General features: G+C 40.6%; 1 protein-coding gene across 2 annotated transcripts in view; it reads left to right on the top strand.

Moving 5' to 3' along the window:
- Nucleotides 1-18,400, top strand: part of Ago3 (argonaute RISC catalytic component 3) — a 105,933-nt gene that overhangs the window by 18,456 nt on the left and 69,077 nt on the right. Inside the window, exons 3-4 of one of the 2 annotated variants that reach the window (XM_036179369.1) lie at nt 11,006-11,126; nt 17,690-17,898. In XM_036179369.1, the coding sequence (XP_036035262.1) occupies nt 11,006-11,126; nt 17,690-17,898 (330 nt within the window). Of the gene's footprint in view, nt 1-11,005; nt 11,127-17,689; nt 17,899-18,400 lie in introns of those variants that run through there. The other variant, XM_036179372.1, reaches the window with a different exon arrangement.

The raw sequence follows: 18,400 nt of genomic DNA, 5'->3' as shown, positions 1-18,400 counted from the left end.
CTCACCAGCTGCAGACACAGGAGAGTGGCCCCTGTACCTTGCCTGGGCAACACAGTGGAGCTGGCCCTGATGGTGTAGGTGTGGGAGAGCCAGCTCTGAGGGTATGAAGGCAGGAAGTGACTCTTCCCCTCACTCATTGCTACAAGAGGTGAATTGGCTGGAACAGTGCTGGAGAGCTCACTTGGTGGCGAGGACAGGGGAAAACTGGCTGGCAGACCAACCCTGCAGCTGCCCAGACCCAGAACCAGGGTTATGACTTGGCCTGCCCCAGCATCCACCCCATCTATGATCTGCTGGAGCACATGAAGGGGCCAGACCCAAAGCTGCAGGATCTGCACACTGCAAGGCAACAGTAGGATATCCAAGAAGAGTCCCAGTGAGGGCCCAGCATTGACAGTGTAGTGGAAACCAGAGGCCTCAAACCAGACCAGTGACTCTTTGCCATGGACACTTGCAAGTAAAGATAAATGGACAAAGGGGTTTACTGCGTGACTCAGTGTGTCACACTGCAGCTTCCATGAAGAGATTTTAAATTTCTTCCTTTAAAATTTTGTTTTATTTGGGGGAGAATTGGGTGGGTTGCAGGGCCAACGGGCAGATGCAAAGGGACAGGGAAATTAATGGGATCAAGATGCATGATGTGAAAGACACACAGAATAAATAAAAGTAAAAAATGTAAATGAATAAAAAAGAAAGAAAAGAACAACTGCCCATGGAGTGTTTCCTTGGGTTCAGGTGCACAGAGGCCACTACATCTGTGGTAGAAGAATACCAGACTAACTACATCTTGATCTGGTAGCACAGCTTGGTGGAAAATTCAAGGGTTGCATGGTTCTGAAAGTTTGTACTAAGTTTCCAGAAAGCTCCTTGGGCTATACCCTAGAGTGACAGTGGCAGTGCTGGAGTCCCCACGAAGAGGCCCTGAGAGGCCATTGAACGAAGCTGTGAAATAAAGTCTAAATTGTAGTGGAGACCCTGATGTCAGAGATGCCAGAGCTTGAGATATACACCAAGAAAAGCTGTAGGCATAGGATAGAGCCAGCCCAAGGGAGGCTGCATGAGCTGCAGGCTGTGGGATGGGAGGGGTGGGGCTACCTGTGGCCAGTGGAGCTCAGTGTAAGTTACTGTGAGGTACAGATGCTAGACATGGAACCATAGCGTGGCAGACTTTGGCCTGCTCTTTACTTACTGTCCTCCAATTCCCCTCTTTTGCCAGTGTTTACTTCGTAATATTATTTGTTGGGAATACAGGACTTGGGTTCTTAATTTACAACAGCTCATAATTAAGAGATTGCTTTGAGTCTCAGAAGACACTTTAGACTGGGGTCTTTTGAAAGTGTTAGAACTCTTCAGTTTTGGGGGGAACTCCTCCTGTAGATAACTAATTGCATTTTGCATCATAAGATGCCATGAGCTTTGAGGGCTGGGGATGGAATATTATGAATAAAAATAATATGTTCCACTGGATGGTGGTGGCGGAGTGAGTTCCAGGATAGCTAAGGTTACATAGAGGAACCCTGCCTCAAAAAACCAAAATAATAATAATAATAATGTTTAAGAATCATGTTGACAAAGGATGGACCTGTGTTGATTAGTCTGTTACCAGTTGACTGGTGTATGTATCTCAGCACTTAGGAGACTGAAGCAGAAAGATAACCATGAGTTAAGAGGCCAGCCTTAGTTATTCAAATAATGAGTTTGAAGTTAACCTGGTCTACATATAACAAGTTCCAGGCCAGCCTGGATTATATAAGGAGATCCTGCTTTAAGGGGTGGGGGTAGGGGTAATAGGAACTCAATAGACCTTTTGCAGCCGCCTACCCCTTTTGAGACAGTAGTGACCCTCCTTCCTTAGTCTTCTAAGTGTGGGGATTACAGGCGTGGGCACCATACCTCTTTTTTTTCAATTCCCTTTGAATATTACCAAAATAGTTGAGGGTCAAAATGAAGCAGTTAGTTCTGACTAACTTTTTGAAAATGGATAAAGCTATATCAAATTGTTTTTTATTAATGTAAAGATTGTGTTGCTACCTTCTATAATGTCAAAGTGATCATGTTTTAATTGACTGGAATTTTCTAATACTTTATGAGTATGAGGAGTTTCTTGTGCTACATAAGCAGATATTTAGCACTAAGGCATTAATCATAATACTAGACTAGATATCCTAGCCAAACAAGTTTCCAGTGTAGTCGGAGGAGTTTTCTTGGAGAAATACCCAGGAAATACTCATGAGTCATTCTGTGAGTCAGCTTCTCTGCAGACTTACTCTCTAGACGTATTTTCTGCTTTGGGGGTATGTGTTGTTGGTCTGTCTCTTTTTGTTGTTGTTTTGATTAAAAACACTACTTTGTGGCTGGAGTAATGGCTCAGCAGTTAAGAGCACTGGCTGCTTTGGGGGCTCACTATCATCTCTAGCTCCAGTCTTAGGGAATCTAACATTTCCTTCTGGCCTCTTTGGGCACCAGGCACACGCACAGTACATAGACACACGTGCAGGCAAACATTTATGCACAGAAATAAACATTTTTAAATATATAAAAAAAAGAGGGCCAGGCAGTGGTGGCGCACACCTGTAATCCCAGCACTCGGGAGGCAGAGGCAGGTGGATCTCTGTGAGTTCAAGGCCAGCCTGGTCGCCAAAGCAAGTTCCAGGAAAGGCGCAGTGCTACACAGAGAAACCCTGTCTCGGGGAAAAAAAAAAAAGAAGAAAGAAAGAAAGAGAATAGGTATTCAGTAAGAAAGAGGGTTTAATAAATAAATTTAAAATGGCATATATTTTTTTAAGGAAGTGAGTGGCCACAATTAATCCATGTATTTTAGAAACATGACTTCAGGTTTATCCAGCTAAGTGTACAGGGAAATTGAGTAGACCGTTGCAAATTTCTTCAAGGTATTTAAATGTTGAAATTAAACACGTGTTTATTAAATTACAATTTACATCTGTGCACCACAGCATGATGGCACCGGAAGACTCGGTACTAAGATGTAGGCAGTGACAGTTGAGGTTAGAGTGGGAAGGAGGCTGTAGCCTTTGTAAGACTCGCCATACTCAGGTGAGCTCCATTTCCAGAGTAATTGCCAGGTAAATTCTTAATTTTATTTTATTTTATTTTATTTTATTTATTTATTTATTTATTTATTTATTTATTTTTGGTTTTTCGAGACAGGGTTTCTCTGTGTAGCTTTGCGCCTTTCCTGGATCTCGCTCGGTAGACCAGGCTGGCCTCGAACTCACAGAGATCCGCCTGCCTCTGCCTCCCAAGTGCTGGGATTACAGGCATGCGCCACCACCGCCTGGCTAAATTCTCAATTTTAAAATGTAGTTTGAAGTTCTGAAAAAAAAATTTCCTGCAAGAATTTTCTGTAAGAACTCTCCCTTTCCCAGACTAAGTTTGTTAGTGAAAGGAGGTTAAGTTAAATTAAGTTAAAATGTTGGGCTTATTGGCCTGATGTAGTGGTGCACACCTTTAATCCTTGCACAGAGGCAGAGAAGGTCTGTGTCTATGAGTTCTAGACACCCTGGTCTACATAATGAGTTCCAGTATAGCCAGAGCTACACAGTAGGACCCCCATCTTAAAAAAAAAAAAATGCTGTCCAGATGGCTTAGTGGGGAAAAGCATCTGTTGGCAAACCTGATGACCTAACAGCCTGGGTTTGATCCCTGAGACCCATGTGGCAGCAGGAGAGAACTGATTTCTTCAAGCTCTGGCCTCCACATGCATGCCATGACATGTGCACCTACCCACATATACACACATGAAAGAAATGATGTAATTTAAAATTTTAAATTAATCAGGAACGGGGGTGGGGATTTAGCTCAATGGTAGAGCACTTGCCTAGCAAGTGCAAGGCCCGGGGTTCGATCCTCAGCTACAAAAACAAAACATCAGAAGCGAACTTCTGCCCTCTGGGTTCTCCCATTGTGCTGTAAGCCTGTATCTAAGACCTCCTCCCTCCTTCAATAAACGACATTTGGCATTCAAAAAAGGAGGAGGAGGAGGAGGAGGAGGAGGAGGAGGAGGAGGAGGAGGAGGAGGAGGAAGAGGAGAAGAAGACAGGGTCAAGATCATGATGGGAAACCCACAGAGACAGCTGACCGGTGCCAGTTGGAGCTCACTGACTCTGAACTGACAGCTCAGGAACCTGCATGGGACCGAACTAGGCCCACTGAATGTGGGTGACAGTTGTGTGGTGTGATCTGTTTGTGGGGTCCCTGGCAGCAGGACCAGGACTTAGCCCAGGTGCAAGAACTGGCTTTTTAGAGCCCATTCCCTGTGGTGGGATACCTTGCTCAGCCTTGATACAATGGGGAGGGGCTAGGCTCTCCTTCAACTTGGTATGCCAGACTTTGCTGACTACCATGGGAGGCTTTACCCACTCTGAGGAGTGGATGGGGGTAGAGAGGGAGGGAGGTGAGGAGGCGGGAGAAGGGGAGGGAAGGGGAACTGGAGTTGGTATGTAAAATGAAAATAAATAAATATATTAATAAAAAAAGAAATTAAAATTAAAAAATTTTAATTAAAATGCTATGTATTTTATTTATGTAGTTTCACTTCTTATAAAGCTAAGAAATTGTTTTAACAATATATACAAATGTTCTGCTAAAAATTCTACATTGAACAAAAAAAAAATCAAGAGACTATATTCCCACCTTCTCCACTTCTGTTGTTCTAATAGAAGACAGGTATTTTATAACTAATAACTATACTATACTGAAAATCAGTTAATAGTTTCTGATAACTGCTAGAATTCGTTCTTGGCATTAGAATGTTTAGAAGCTAGGTGTGTCAGCTCATAACTATTATCCCAGCAGTTAGGAGGGAGCCTGAAGTTGGTATGAATTTTAGACCAGCTTGGGATATAGAGTGATAGCCTATTATTATTTATCAGGAAAAAAAACAGTTTATTATAGTTGATGGTAATGCATTGTGGTATGTCCATTTATTATTTGGAAAAAACCTCAGTGTTATACTGGAAACATATTTGTGAGGGTCTTTGAGAGCACTTAGTCAATAAAGTGCTGCAAGTGTCGAAGATCTGAATTCAACCCTTAGGTCATTCATCCACACTCATGCACACACCATGTGCATGTAGACACACCCACACACACTTGCACACATACATACAAAATCTTCCTTTAAATAATTGAAATACGTTCTAGCTGATGAGCATGATTTCTTTTGTATTTTCACTTTTGCATAATTAATATTTTAATATTTCCTTAATATCTTAGTTAGGGGTTCTGTTACTTCAGTGAGACACCAGGACCAAAAAGCAACTTGGGGAGGAAAGGGTTTATTTGGCTTACACTTTTGTATCACTGGTCATCATCAAAAAATCAGGACAGGAACTCAAACAGGGCAGCAACCTGGAGGCAGGAGCTGATGCAGAGGCCACAGAAGGATGCTGCTTGCTGGCTTGCTTCCCATGGCTTGTTCAGCCTGCTTTCTTATAGAACCCAGAACCACCAGCCCAAGGAAGGATGGCACCACCCACAATGGGTTGGGCCTCCCCCATCAATCACTAATTAAGAAAATGCCCTACAGACTTGACTAAAGCCCAGTCTTATAGAGACATTTTCTTAATTGTGGTTCTCTCCTCTCAGATGACTTTAGTTTATGTCAAGTTGACATAAAACTAGCCAGCACAATTAATGACTTTCTTCTCCTTCTCCTCCTCCTCCTCCTCTTCCTCCTCCTCCTCCTCCTCCTCCTCCTTCTTCTTTTTAAGTTTTTCAAGACAGGGTTTTTCTCTATAGCCTTGGCTGTCCTGGAACTCTTAGAGATCTGCCTGCCTTTCCTCCAGAGTGCTGGGATTAAAGGCCTATCCCATCACTACCTGGCTATAATTAATGATTTTCATTGATGTACTTGCGTATATGTGTATCTTTTTTGGCTTGATGTGTACAAGTGTGTTACACGAATATGTTACATACATGTATGTGCCTATGAAAGGTTGTGAGCTTCCATGTGTGTGCTGGAAACTGAACCTAGTTCTCTGAAAGAACAGCAAGTGCCTCTTAATCTTTGAGCTATCTCTTCAGCTCCGTGTGTATCTTCCACATAGTTATAGCATTCCTCAACTATGCTTCTTATACTGACTCTGACGTCTTTCTTTCCTTTCCTTTTCCAATTACCTGGCCTAATAATGGCTATCAACAAACAAACACACACACACACACACACACACACACACACACACACACACACACACAACGGGCTGGAGAGATGGCTCAGAGGTTAAGAGCACTGACTGTTCTTCCAGAGGTCCTGAGTTCAATTCCCAGCACCCACATGGTGGCCCACAACCATCTGTAATGAGATCTGGCACCCTCTTCTGTATACATAATAAATAAATAAATCTTTAAAAAAAAGACACACACATATTTAATTCTAGCTTCCAAATATGAAGGTAAAACATGTAACATTTGTACATCTGTGAAGACTCATTTATTTAGCATATGACTAGTTCCATCAAATTTCCTCAAGCTGACAGGATTTTGATTTTCTTAGTGGCTGAGGAATAACATTGGTGTATACATATCATATATGTATATACAGTGATTTAAAAAAATCTTAAATGCTTCTAATTCTAAGCATTTCAGATGAAGGATATGCAACCTGTATTGAGGTAGTGTTTCTTAAAAAAGCATCTTAAAAATATGAAGCCATATTATAAAACGGTGGGTTTCAGGTACACAGACAATATTAAAACAGTGGGCAAAGATCTTTATAGCAACTGATTGTGAATTACTGTCTAGAATATAAATGAGATATCTTCAATACAACAAGAAGACTGTGGAGATCCAATGTTTGCAAAGGAAGCAAACAGGGAATTTGCAGAAGAGTGAACACACACAGACAGATGTTCAAATTTCCTAGTAATAAGTAAGATCTAAATTTAAAAGGTTTTAAGTTATGCCCATCTGGCTAGTAAATATTAGAAAGCTCTGGGTTGTGGTGGTACACACCTTTGATCCCAGTACTTGGGAGACAGAGGCAGTTAGATCTCTATGAGTTTGAGGCCAGCCTTGTCTACAAAAGGGAGTTCCAGGATATCTAGGGCTGTTACAGAGAAACCCTGTCTAGGAAAAAAGAAAGAGAGAGAGAGGAAGAAGAAGAAGAAGAAGGAGAAGGAGAAGGAGAAGGAGAAGAAGAAGAAAAAGGAGGAGGAAGAGGAGGAGGACGAGGAGGAGGAGGAGAAAAGGAAAGAAAAATATATTAGAAAGCAAAATGTGACTGAGACATAATGAAATGGAACATCAAAGATTGTGAACCATTTGGGAGAGCAACTTAGAAGTTCATTATTTCTTTGATAAAATTCACTTTGCCTACAGCCCTTTTTCTGGGTGCATAACGAGAGGTTAATTCTCGCTGGTTCATGAGGATACATGTATGGAAATGATGCATTGCAGCTGTGTTTCTTTTATAACTGGCATTAGATAAGTAAAGTCTAATTGATGGGAGAATGGCTAAATAATAAAAAAAAATATAGAATATGTTGTATCAGTCAGAAACGAACTAAGTACATTCGTTTACAACTGCTTTTCATGGACTGTCTTAGGGTTTTTATTGCTGTGAGAAGATACCATGACCACAGCAACTCTCATAGGGAAAGCATTTAATTGAGGAGGCTCGCTTACAATTTCAGAGGTTCAGTCCATTATTATCATGATGGGGAACATGGCTGTGTGCAGGCTGAGAGTGCTACATTTTGCAGGCAACAAAAAATCAACTGAACTGTCACACTGAAGGAAACTTGAGCAAAAGAGACCTTAAAGCCCACCCCAACAGTGACACACGTCCTCCAACAAGGCCACACCTCCTAATAGTGCCACTCCCTTTGGGGGCCATTTTCTTTCAAAACATCACACAGATGAAGCCTTTGGGGGGAAAAAATTGGAAAAATAGCTACTAAAAAAGAAACTGATCTTGCCCTAGCAGTATGAATAGGTTTTTAAAAATCAAGTATCGAAGGTAAAGGTAAGAACACATAAGTTACATGCTTTATCAAGCACACCAGAAGGACTAACTTAGGAGAATGGGGATAGGAGATGGCAGGAAGGAATTCAGTTTGTTAGAGAACTGACAAGGATGATTAGCTCATCACTTTTTCCCCCTGTAGATCAGGCTGGCCAAGAACTCACAGAGATCCACCTGCCCATGTCATGCAGGTGCTGGGATTAAGAGCATGAGCCACCATGCCCAACCCTAACGTAGGCTTTTGTACTTTAGGAATAATGTAGCTTAGGGGTTTATTTAGCAGTGACATGTAAGTCGGATTAGAGAAGAAAAAACTAAAGACATTAAAACAAAAAACTTAATCCAAGTACTAGGACTAAGGTCTTAATCTAAGATGGTGGTAATTCAGAATGGAAAGACTGGAGTTCCTAATGCTGCAGAGGTGGAGTCAGCAAGTCACGAGGGGAAGAGATCAGCCAGGTTTCAAATCTGGGTACTAAGGGAGGCAGAGGCACCATTAATTAAATAAAAGTGATAACAAAATAAAATGAGGTTTAACTCTGGAGTAGATTTGTTGAATTCAGCTTTAGATGTTTTCCACTCAGTTTTGGAATGTCACTGAAGTAGATCAACTGTCCCTCCTGGAAATTTATTAAGGAACTACCGTGTGCTATATATCAAAGCAGGATGCTCTTATCTCTGAAGTACTTTGGCTCTACCATTTCAATCTCCCCTGCCATTTTGATGTTTAGAGTAGTTTGGGCTTCTAGGAGTTGGTAAGCTTAAAAGCAGTTGTTGAGTTTTTTTTTTGTTTTTTGTTTTTTAATAAAAATATCTAACAAATGAGATCTTTATGATTTATTTGGCAGTGGCATATAAAAAATGGACTTTATAATAGTGGCCACAAAAAAGAAACTTTTACTATGTATTCCTGACTGTCCTGGAACTCTCTGAAGATCAGGCTGGCCTTGAACTCACAGAGATCCACCTGCCTCTGCCTCCTGAGTGCTGGGATCAAAGGCATGTGGAACCACTGTCTTGCTCACAAAAGGAAACTTGAGCAGTCTTTGAAATTTTCAGGACTCCAAAGTGGATAGCTGAATCAAATCTTTAGTGTCACCTTACTTATGAAAGACATGATGTTGATTTAAAAGAGTTTCAGTAAAACACAAAATTTGAAAGCAGGGTGGAAAACAGATTTTTGTGCTATGTCAGAAGTTTGGGGTTTTTTTGTTTGTTTGTTTTTTGTTTTTTGAGACAGCTTTGGAGCCTGTCCTGGACTAGCTCTGTTTTTCTGGGAATCCAGTCAGCTTGGTTTCTTTTCTGTTCTGGAAAATGCTGGCTTCCTTCTCCCCGTTTCCTCCCCACTCGCCTGGGCTAGATATGAAAGACCCCCCCTCCCAGTAGCTTGACTGCTGTGACGCCATTTTGCAAGGCTTAAACATAAAGAACAGGATATCTGCAGTTCAGGGGAAGAAGGCCAAACAGGAGTTCATAACTATAGTCGGCCACCCGGCCTTGGGAGAGAAACCATTGAGTCAAAACAGGATATCTATGGTGGGCCACCTGGCCTTGGGGAATAGACAGTTGGGCTAGGAAAACACTCACTATGCCCTAGACAAGGCCAGATCAGCCGCACACACCAAATTTCCGAGAATTAAGCATATGTCCCCAAGTTCACCCTGGCCTTATTTGAATCAACCAATGGGAACCCTGTAACTATGCTTCTCGCTTCTGTAACCGTGCTTCTGCCCCTGGGATCCTATAAAAAAGTCCCCCTTTCCCTAGGAAGGCGCACAAGTCCTCCGAGAGACTTGTCGCCCCAGGTACCTGTGTATTCAAATAAACCCTCTTGCTGTTTGCATCTGATGGATGGTTTCGGTGTGTTCCTTGGGTTCGGGGTCTCTCCTGAGGGAAGATCCCCCCCCCCCCCCGGGAATCTTTCAGATATTAATCTTTTGATTTTAATTTCAATCATACTAATACTGTTCAAGTGTACTCTTATTGTGATGTATTGAGATTATGTAAACAGTTCCTCTCTAGACATAAATTGGCATGTATCCTTTTAAACACCTTTTCACTGTCTTTAAGAAGTTGTGAATAAAGTCTGGCAGTGGTGTTGCACGCCCTTAACCCCAGCACTTAGGAGGCAGAGGCAGGTGGATCTCTGTGAGTTCAAGGTCAGCCTGGTCTACAGAGGGAGTTCTAGGACAGCCAAAGCTACATAGAGAAGTTCTTGAGGAAAAAAAAAGGAAAAAGGATGTATTGATTTGTAGGTATTTCGTATTATTCTCAAACGATGCTTAGAATGTTTTTTTGTTTTGTTTTGTTTTGTTTTTGTTTTTTTGAGCTGAGGATCAAACCCAGGGCCTTGCACTTGCTAGGCAAGTGCTCTGCCACTGAGCTAAATCCCCAACCCTAAAGTCTAAGAGAGTAAGTGTAAGTTGTTCATGCCTTTCTGTGTTTGCTGAATGAAAATAGAGCTTTCTTTTTGTGGTACTGGGGGAGTGAACATCGGGCCTTGTGCATGTGAGGCAAGTGTGCCAGCACTGCGCTACATCCCCAGCTGGGCGTCTCACGGCACCTCACTGGTAGTAGTATAAGGAATATAGATGTGCCTGTTATCCTCAGGAAACTCACTCTGGGAATGAAGGATATAATTATGATACAATAGACTGCTGCTCTAAATAGGGATACACACAAGATGTATTTTAGCACAGTACAAAGAGCATCTTACTGTTTGAGAGATAAAGGTAAACAATCAGGGAGTGTTTAGAGAAGATGAAAGGGATTTTGAATCAAATTCTGGTATCTTTCTGGTCAACAGGATTTCAAAATGATTGATTTACTGGGTTCATTCTTCTTGTCTTTGGGAATTGTGTGTCATCCTTTGCCTGCAGTCAGTCTTTCTGCTATCTTAAGTTGTGGCTCTGAAAGCAAAATCTTATTTTGAAGTCATTAAACAGTGCCAGGAATATTTCAGTTAATAGTTTTGCATTTTATCTTGCAGAGGATTATGTGAATGTATTTTTCCTTCCTTAGAGAAGTAGTTGACTCAATGGTTCAGCATTTTAAAGTGACTATATTTGGAGACCGTAGACCAGTGTATGATGGGAAAAGAAGCCTTTACACAGCCAATCCACTTCCTGTGGCGACTACTGGGGTAAGATGTGTTTCCTTATTGGAAAGCTATACTTGTGCTGTATCTCCTTTTATTTTATTCTTTTTAAGATTCATTTATTTTTATTTTTATTTATTTATTTTTTTTGAGCTGAGGATCGAATCCAGGGCCTTGTGCTTGCTAGACAAGTGCTCTACCACTGAGCTAAATCCCCAACCCTTACTTTTATTTTATGTGATGAACGCTTTGCCTGTATGTATGTCTGTGCATCATATTTGTGCAGTGCCTGGGGAGGCCAGAAAAGGGTGTCAGATCCCCTGTCATTAGAGTTATAGCTAATTGTGTGCAGCCATGTGGGTGCTGGGAACCAAACTTGGGTCCTCTGCAAGAATATGTGCTCTTAACCCCTGAGCCCCTATATCTCCTTCTAAATGATCTTCCTACCATTTTAAATTGTAATCCATATTAATGTGTTTATTTTTCACCTTCTCTTGAAATAATTTCAGTTTTTCAGAAAGCCTCAAGAACAATGAAGAAAACTCATATACACTTTACTCAGATTCACCAATATCCTTAACATTTGCTGCACTGATTGTAGAATTTTTTCTCACTCTTTTGCTCTTTCATGAAGGATACATACATACTGACTTTTTCTAACCCATCACAGTTGGGTTGCATACATTATGCCCCATTAATAATATTTTAATATATGTTATTTCCTAAGAATAAAGATGAAAAACTATGGTATATTTACCAACTTAATTAAATTTAATGTTGGTATAATATCGAAGACCATAGGCAAGTTGTTTTTAGATGCTCCTGAGTTGTGTCTGTCCTCCCCTTCCCTGGTTACAGTTTGTTTATTTATAATCTGCAGAATACTGCAGAAGTGTTCTTCTTTATCTGTGCTGTTGTACTCAGAGGTCCACAATATGTAATTGTTCCATTGATGGTGATGGTAGCTTCAACCACTTGGTTAAATTGATTTCTGCCTGTTTTCCTACCAAGATATTCTTTGTCTCCTTGTAGGTAGTATCTTAAGGGGAAGTTTTGGTTTGGGTTTTTGTTTTTGTTTTTTTAGTTGTAAGTACAAATAGCATCTTAATCATTTTAAAAGTACAGTTCAGTACTGTCAAGCACTTTTACAGTGTTATATAGCCATTACCACCATCCAGAACTGTCTTTATCCTGTTAAGTTGAAACTCTGTACCCACTAAACACTCTTCTTTTTTTTAATTAAATTTATTTATTTACATTCTCTGACCTCCCCCACCCAATCCACTCCTCCTCTGCCTTAAACACTCTTTATTAACTTCTCCCATCAACCCTTGGTAACCACTACTCTCCTTTCTGTGTATTTGAATTTGACACCCCTGGGTACTTCAAGTAAGTGGAATCATGAAGCATTTATCCTTTTGTGGCTTGCCTATTTCACTTAGCAGTGTGTTCTCAAATGATATCAATAGTGTATCATATGTTACTTAGAATTTCTTTCTTTTTCAAGGCTGAGTGATAAATCTATTGCCTGTACACAACACACTTTGTTTATCTATTTTTCTGTTGGTAGACATCATTTAGATCTCATTGTATAACCCAGGGCTGACCTTTGACTCTTCGTGTAGTACAAGGCTGGCATCTTAACTCAAAATCCCCCCCTGCCTTTGCTCTCTGAGGAGCTGGGACTATAGGTCTGTACAGCCAGGCCCAGTTTCGTTGTGGTTTGGATTTCCTCCAAATTAGTGATATTGAACTGATTTTCATCTATTCCTTGGCCATTTTTATGTTCATCAAGATTTTATCTAGTTTTTAAATTGAGTTTTTGTTTTTGCAGTTAACGAGTTACGAGAGTTTGGGTTTTTTAAATGTTTTAGATGCTAACCTCTTTTCCATATGTGCTCTGTAGGGATGTTTTCTGGCATTCCGTAAACTTTTTCTCCTTTCAGTTGTGCCTTTGTTGTACAGTTTTCAGATGCAAGAAATAACTGTTAAGGATCCTATTTTTACATTTTTTTTTCTTTTTTTAGCAATTGGTGATTCTTGCTTGAGAGGCTTATTGCCTACATAATAAAAGACTATTTTCTTTTATCTCATTTATTTATCTGACATGATTTGTACCAGATATAGTCAGTAGGTACACCTTTAAGCTGATTCTTGTGTTCTTTTGATATGACACACTTCATTTTAAAAAAAATTTTCTTAATTTAAGGTCAGGTCTCATTCTAAACTGGGTTGTCCTGGAACTCACTGTATAACCAGCTGACCTCAAACTTGTGGTAATTCTCCTGCCTTAGCCTCTCCAATGCTAGAATTTCATGCATGAGCCACCAATCTGGCAAACACTTTCTTTGCTAACATTTCATTACCTTCTGGTACAGGATATTCTAAACTTAGATTTTTGCTGCTGCATCCCTGCAAGCAACCATTTCTCAGGAGAGCCCTAGTTTCCTGTTTTGGAATACAATTTTGAAACCATGTGCTTCCTAAACCTTTTATTAATGGGCAGGGGCAAGATATATATACATATGCATTTTGTGTAAATAAAATAATATTAAAATGTTAACACTTTATTTTTGTAATATTCATTTACTTTTCATTTGTGTGTGTGCCTGGGTGCTTGTGGAGTCCAGAAAAGGGCATTGATTCCCTGGAACTGGTGTTAAAAGAAGTTGTGAGCTATCTACTGTGGGTGCTGGAAACTGGTCCTCTGCAAAAGCAGCAAACTGCTCATAACTTTAGCTGTCTCTCTAATCCTTATTTATTTATTTGTTTGTTTGTTTATTTACTTATTCAAAGTGTGTGTGTGTGTGTGTGTGTGTGTGTGTGTGTGTGTGTGTGTGTGTCAGAGAAAGAGAGAGAGAGTGAATGAGTCAGAGTCAGTTCTCTACTTCCACTCTATGGGTCCTGGGACTCAAACTCAGGTTGTCAGGCTTGTTGGCAATCCCCTTACTTGCTGAGCTATGTCACTAGCTATTTGTAGTTGTTGTTAGACCTCTGCTCCTTACCCTCCACTATCACCTCCCTCCCCACCCCCCCACCCCGCAATTCTACAGTGCATATAAAATAGTTTCTACATTTCTGCACTTATACCACTATAGAAAACAAACATACTAATAAGAGTTTAAGATTTTTTTCTTGTATGCAGCTGTCCTTCCAAACCAACTCTTCCTCTGCCTTCACTCTTCAAACTGAGGGTGTAGTCAGTATGTTTACTGCCTTTAAGAGTTACTTGACATCAAGATTTTTTTGGTTTTTCTATTCATTTGAATTGCATTTGATTCTGTTTGTGTTTGGTTTTGGTTTTTTTTTTCCCTCCACTTGTTTTAGTTGGGGTTTCTATTGCTGTGAAGAGACACCATGACCATGGCAACTCTTATAAAGGAAAACATTTAACTGGGGGCTTACAGTTTCAGAGGTTCAGTCCATTATCATCATGGTAGGACATGCCAGTGTGCAGGCAGAAGTAAACTGAGACACTGGGCATGGCTTCAAAGTCTGCCTCCACAATGACACAGTTCCTCCAACAAGGCCGCACCTGCTCCAACAAAGCCACACTTCCTAATAGTGCCATTACTTATGAGCTTATGGGGGCCAGTTACATTCAAACTACATTTCACTCCCTGGCCCTCATAAGCTTGTAACAATATGTAACAGAATGCATTTAGCCCAACTTCAAAAGATCCCATAGTCTATCATAGTCTCAATAATGTTTAAAAGTTCAAAGGTCTCTTTTGAGATTCATGCAGTCTCTTAACTCTAATCCTCTATAAAATCAAAATAAAAAATCAGATCACATACTTCCAACATATAATGGCACAGGATATGCATTACCATTCCAAAATGTAGGGAAGGGAGCTTTTCCATAAGGAAATACTGGACCAAAGCAAGATCGAAAACCAGACTCCAAAACTCTGCATCTCCATGTCTGATATCAAAACATTCTTCAGAATTTCAATTCCTTTCAGCTTTGTTGACTGTAACACACTTCTCTCTCTTGGGCTGGTTCTACTCCCTGTTAGCAGCTTTCTATGGCAAGTATCCCATGACTCTGGCATCTCCAAGATCTTAGGGTCTCCAAGGCAATCCAGACTTCACCTTCAGAGCTTTACACAATGGCTTCTCTAGGCCTCCATTCAGGGACACCCCTGACACATGCCTGGCCTTGGCTGCTTTCCTTAGTCATAGAGGAAGATTCCATAACCCCTTTCTTCTATCCTTAAAGCCAGGACCATATGGCCAAAGCTGCTAAATTCTGCTGCCTACTAGGCTGGAATACAGCCCCGTAGTTCAATTATATCGTCACCAGCTTTCCGTTTTCAATGGGTTTCCTTCACTGCCTAAGCCTGGCTGTCCTGAAACTCCATCTGTAGACCAGGCTGGCCTTGAACTCAGAGATCCACCAGCCTCTGCCGTTGAGTGCTGGGATTAAAGGTGTGTGTACCACCACACCTGGCTCTCAGCTTTTCTTTAATTCCTTTTCACAGTTGGAAACCTAGCTGGGTGAGATCTTGCCCTGAGGTCACCACTCCCTTTATTTCATTTCTTAATCTGTTTATCTCATTGAACACAGAATTTAGCTCCATTCCACTTCTTGGTGCTCCTTTTCAACTCAAATTGTACATTTTTTTATTTTTCCTTGCTCAGCTTGCTCCTTTTCTTTATAAATCTTTATAAACATGAACATTTGTAACCACACAACAGAGTCTATACTTGGGTGTTTTGAAATTTCCTCTGCCAAAGGAATTAATCCAAATCTCTTCACTTTAGCCTCAGGTAGATCCTTTGGTCAAGAGCAAAAATCAGCCACTTTCTTTGCCAAAATATCACAAGAATGATCTCTAGGTAACTTCTCTTCTGAATCCTTTTAAATTAGCCCCCCCCCCCCAAAAAAATAATTCTCAGCACCACTGTCTTCCATGCTCCAACTAGTATGGCCCATTAAGCAGTGCTTAAAGCATTCCACTGCTTTCATAACCCAAAGCACCTGTCTTAGTTGGGGTTTCTATTGCTGTGAAGAGACACCATGACCACAGCAACTCATAAAGAAAACATTTCATCGGGCAGCTTACAGTTTCAGAAGTTCAGTCCATTATCATCATGGTGGGGACATGGCAGCATGCAGGCAGACATGGTGCTAGAGAAGGAGCTGAGAATTCTGCATCTTTGATCCACAGGCAACAGAAAGTGAACTGAGATACTGGGCATGGCTTGAGCATATATGGGAACCTCAAAGCCCGCCTCCACAATGACACACTTCCTCCACCAAGGCTGCACTTCCTCCAACAAAGCCACACCTCCTAATAGCGCCATTCCCTGTGAGCTTACGGGGTCCAGTTACATTCAAACTACTGCATCTCATTGGAGATCTTTTGGTTTGAGGTTTCTTGTTTTGTTTGTTTGTTTGTTTTTTGTTTTTGTTTTCTGTTTTCGAGACAGGGTTTCTCTGTGTAGCTTTGTGCCTTTCCTGGAACTCACTTGGTAGCCCAAGCTAGCCTCGAACTCACAGAGATCCGCCTGGCTCTGCCTCCAGTGCTGGGATTAAAGGCGTGGCCACCACCGCCGCCACCACCGGCTCTTGTTTTGTTTTTTGAGTTTTTTTTAAATTTTTGGTTGGCCTAGAACTTGATATGTAGACTAGATTTGGCCTTGAACTTGCATTGATTCCTGCCTCTGCTTTCTGAGTGCTGGGATCACAAACATGAATCACCACATCTGGCTTATCCTTGTTGATCTTGAACTTATGAGCTCAGAAGTGTCATCTTTGTTATTCTTGAACTTATGAGTCAAGTGATTCTCCAGCCTCAGTTTCTCAAGTAGCTGAATGACACTTCTGACTATTTAGAATTCTAGAATGCTTCCTAACGTCAAGACTATGACTCCACCCCCAATATATACTCAGCATTGTTTCTCCCCCTTTTTTTTTTTCCAATCTCTTCCCTCCTGTGCCTTGAAATTGACCAGTTTCTTTGTTTCTGGTTCATGCTTGCTTCTTTTGTGTGTGTGTGTGTGTATGTGTGTGTGTGTGTGTGTGTGTGTGTGTGTGTGTGTGTGTGTGTTTTCAAAAGGAAGCAAATACATGAGTAGTTTCTCTTTTTTTTCTCTCATAAAAAAGTTATCTTTTATAGTCTTTTATATTTGTGTTGTTCATGTAATAATATGGCTGGAAAATTATCATCTAACAGCTCCAAAAGATCTTTATTTTTTGATAGCTGCCTAAATGTTAGCGTATTTAAGTATTTTCCAGTGTTTTAGAATGGTAAATAATATTGCCATGAATAAACTATGTATTTGAATTTTATTCTATTAATTTGACATTGAGATTTTTGCTTGTTGTCTTTGTTTTGGTTTGGGTTTTTTTGTTTTGTTTTGTTTTGTTTTTTGAGACAGGGTTTCTTTGTGTAGTTTTGGTGCCTGTGCTGGATCTCGCTCTATAGACCAGGCTGGCCTGGAACTCACAGAGCTCTGCCTCCTGAGTGCTGGGATTAAAGCTGTACGCCACCGCTGCCCAGCCACCGCTGCCCAGTCTGTTGTCTTTTTATAAGTTAAATTTTAAATAATTGCATTTATCTTTTTCAAGATTTTACGCTTGGGTCTTGTCCCATCCACAGGTAGATTTAGATGTTACATTACCTGGGGAAGGTGGAAAAGATCGACCTTTCAAGGTGTCAGTCAAATTTGTATCTCGGGTGAGTTGGCATCTACTGCATGAAGTACTGACTGGACGGACCTTGCCTGAGCCACTGGAATTAGACAAGCCTATCAGCACTAACCCGGTCCATGCCGTTGATGTGGTGCTACGACATCTGCCCTCCATGAAGTAGGTGGTTCTGGCTTTTTTCCTCTTCAGAGTTTTCAATATGAAGGGCTTCTTCCTGTGCACTCATAGTAGTAGTATAGGCCTTCCTCAGTTAACCTTTAGTGTTATATGCTTTTCATTACTTCATTTGTATAATAATAGCATGCAAAATATACATCATTAGTTTAGCTAATCTAGTGAATTATTTTACAGAGAAATTTCTAACCCTTTTTCTTAGGACCTGTAACTCTTGAACAACTGATATATTTTCAGATATACTATAAACTTAAATAACCTTTTAAAAAAATGATTTCATTTTTTATACAATAGTATCAGATTATGTTGAAATTGCTGCTCTTGAGCTGAGATAGAGTTCAGGCTAGAGTATTTGCCCAGCATACTTGAGGTTCTTTATTCAGACTCCTGCATGGGAAAAAGGGAGAGAGAGGTACGACTTTTTAAGATCACACTACCATTTCATATTTCTGTACTTACATATGTCAGATATCTTTGAAATAATTAG

Source organism: Onychomys torridus, chromosome 2, assembly GCF_903995425.1.
Source record: "Onychomys torridus chromosome 2, mOncTor1.1, whole genome shotgun sequence".
Taxonomy (NCBI): domain Eukaryota; kingdom Metazoa; phylum Chordata; class Mammalia; order Rodentia; family Cricetidae; genus Onychomys; species Onychomys torridus.
This window is presented reverse-complemented; position numbering and strand designations above follow the sequence as displayed.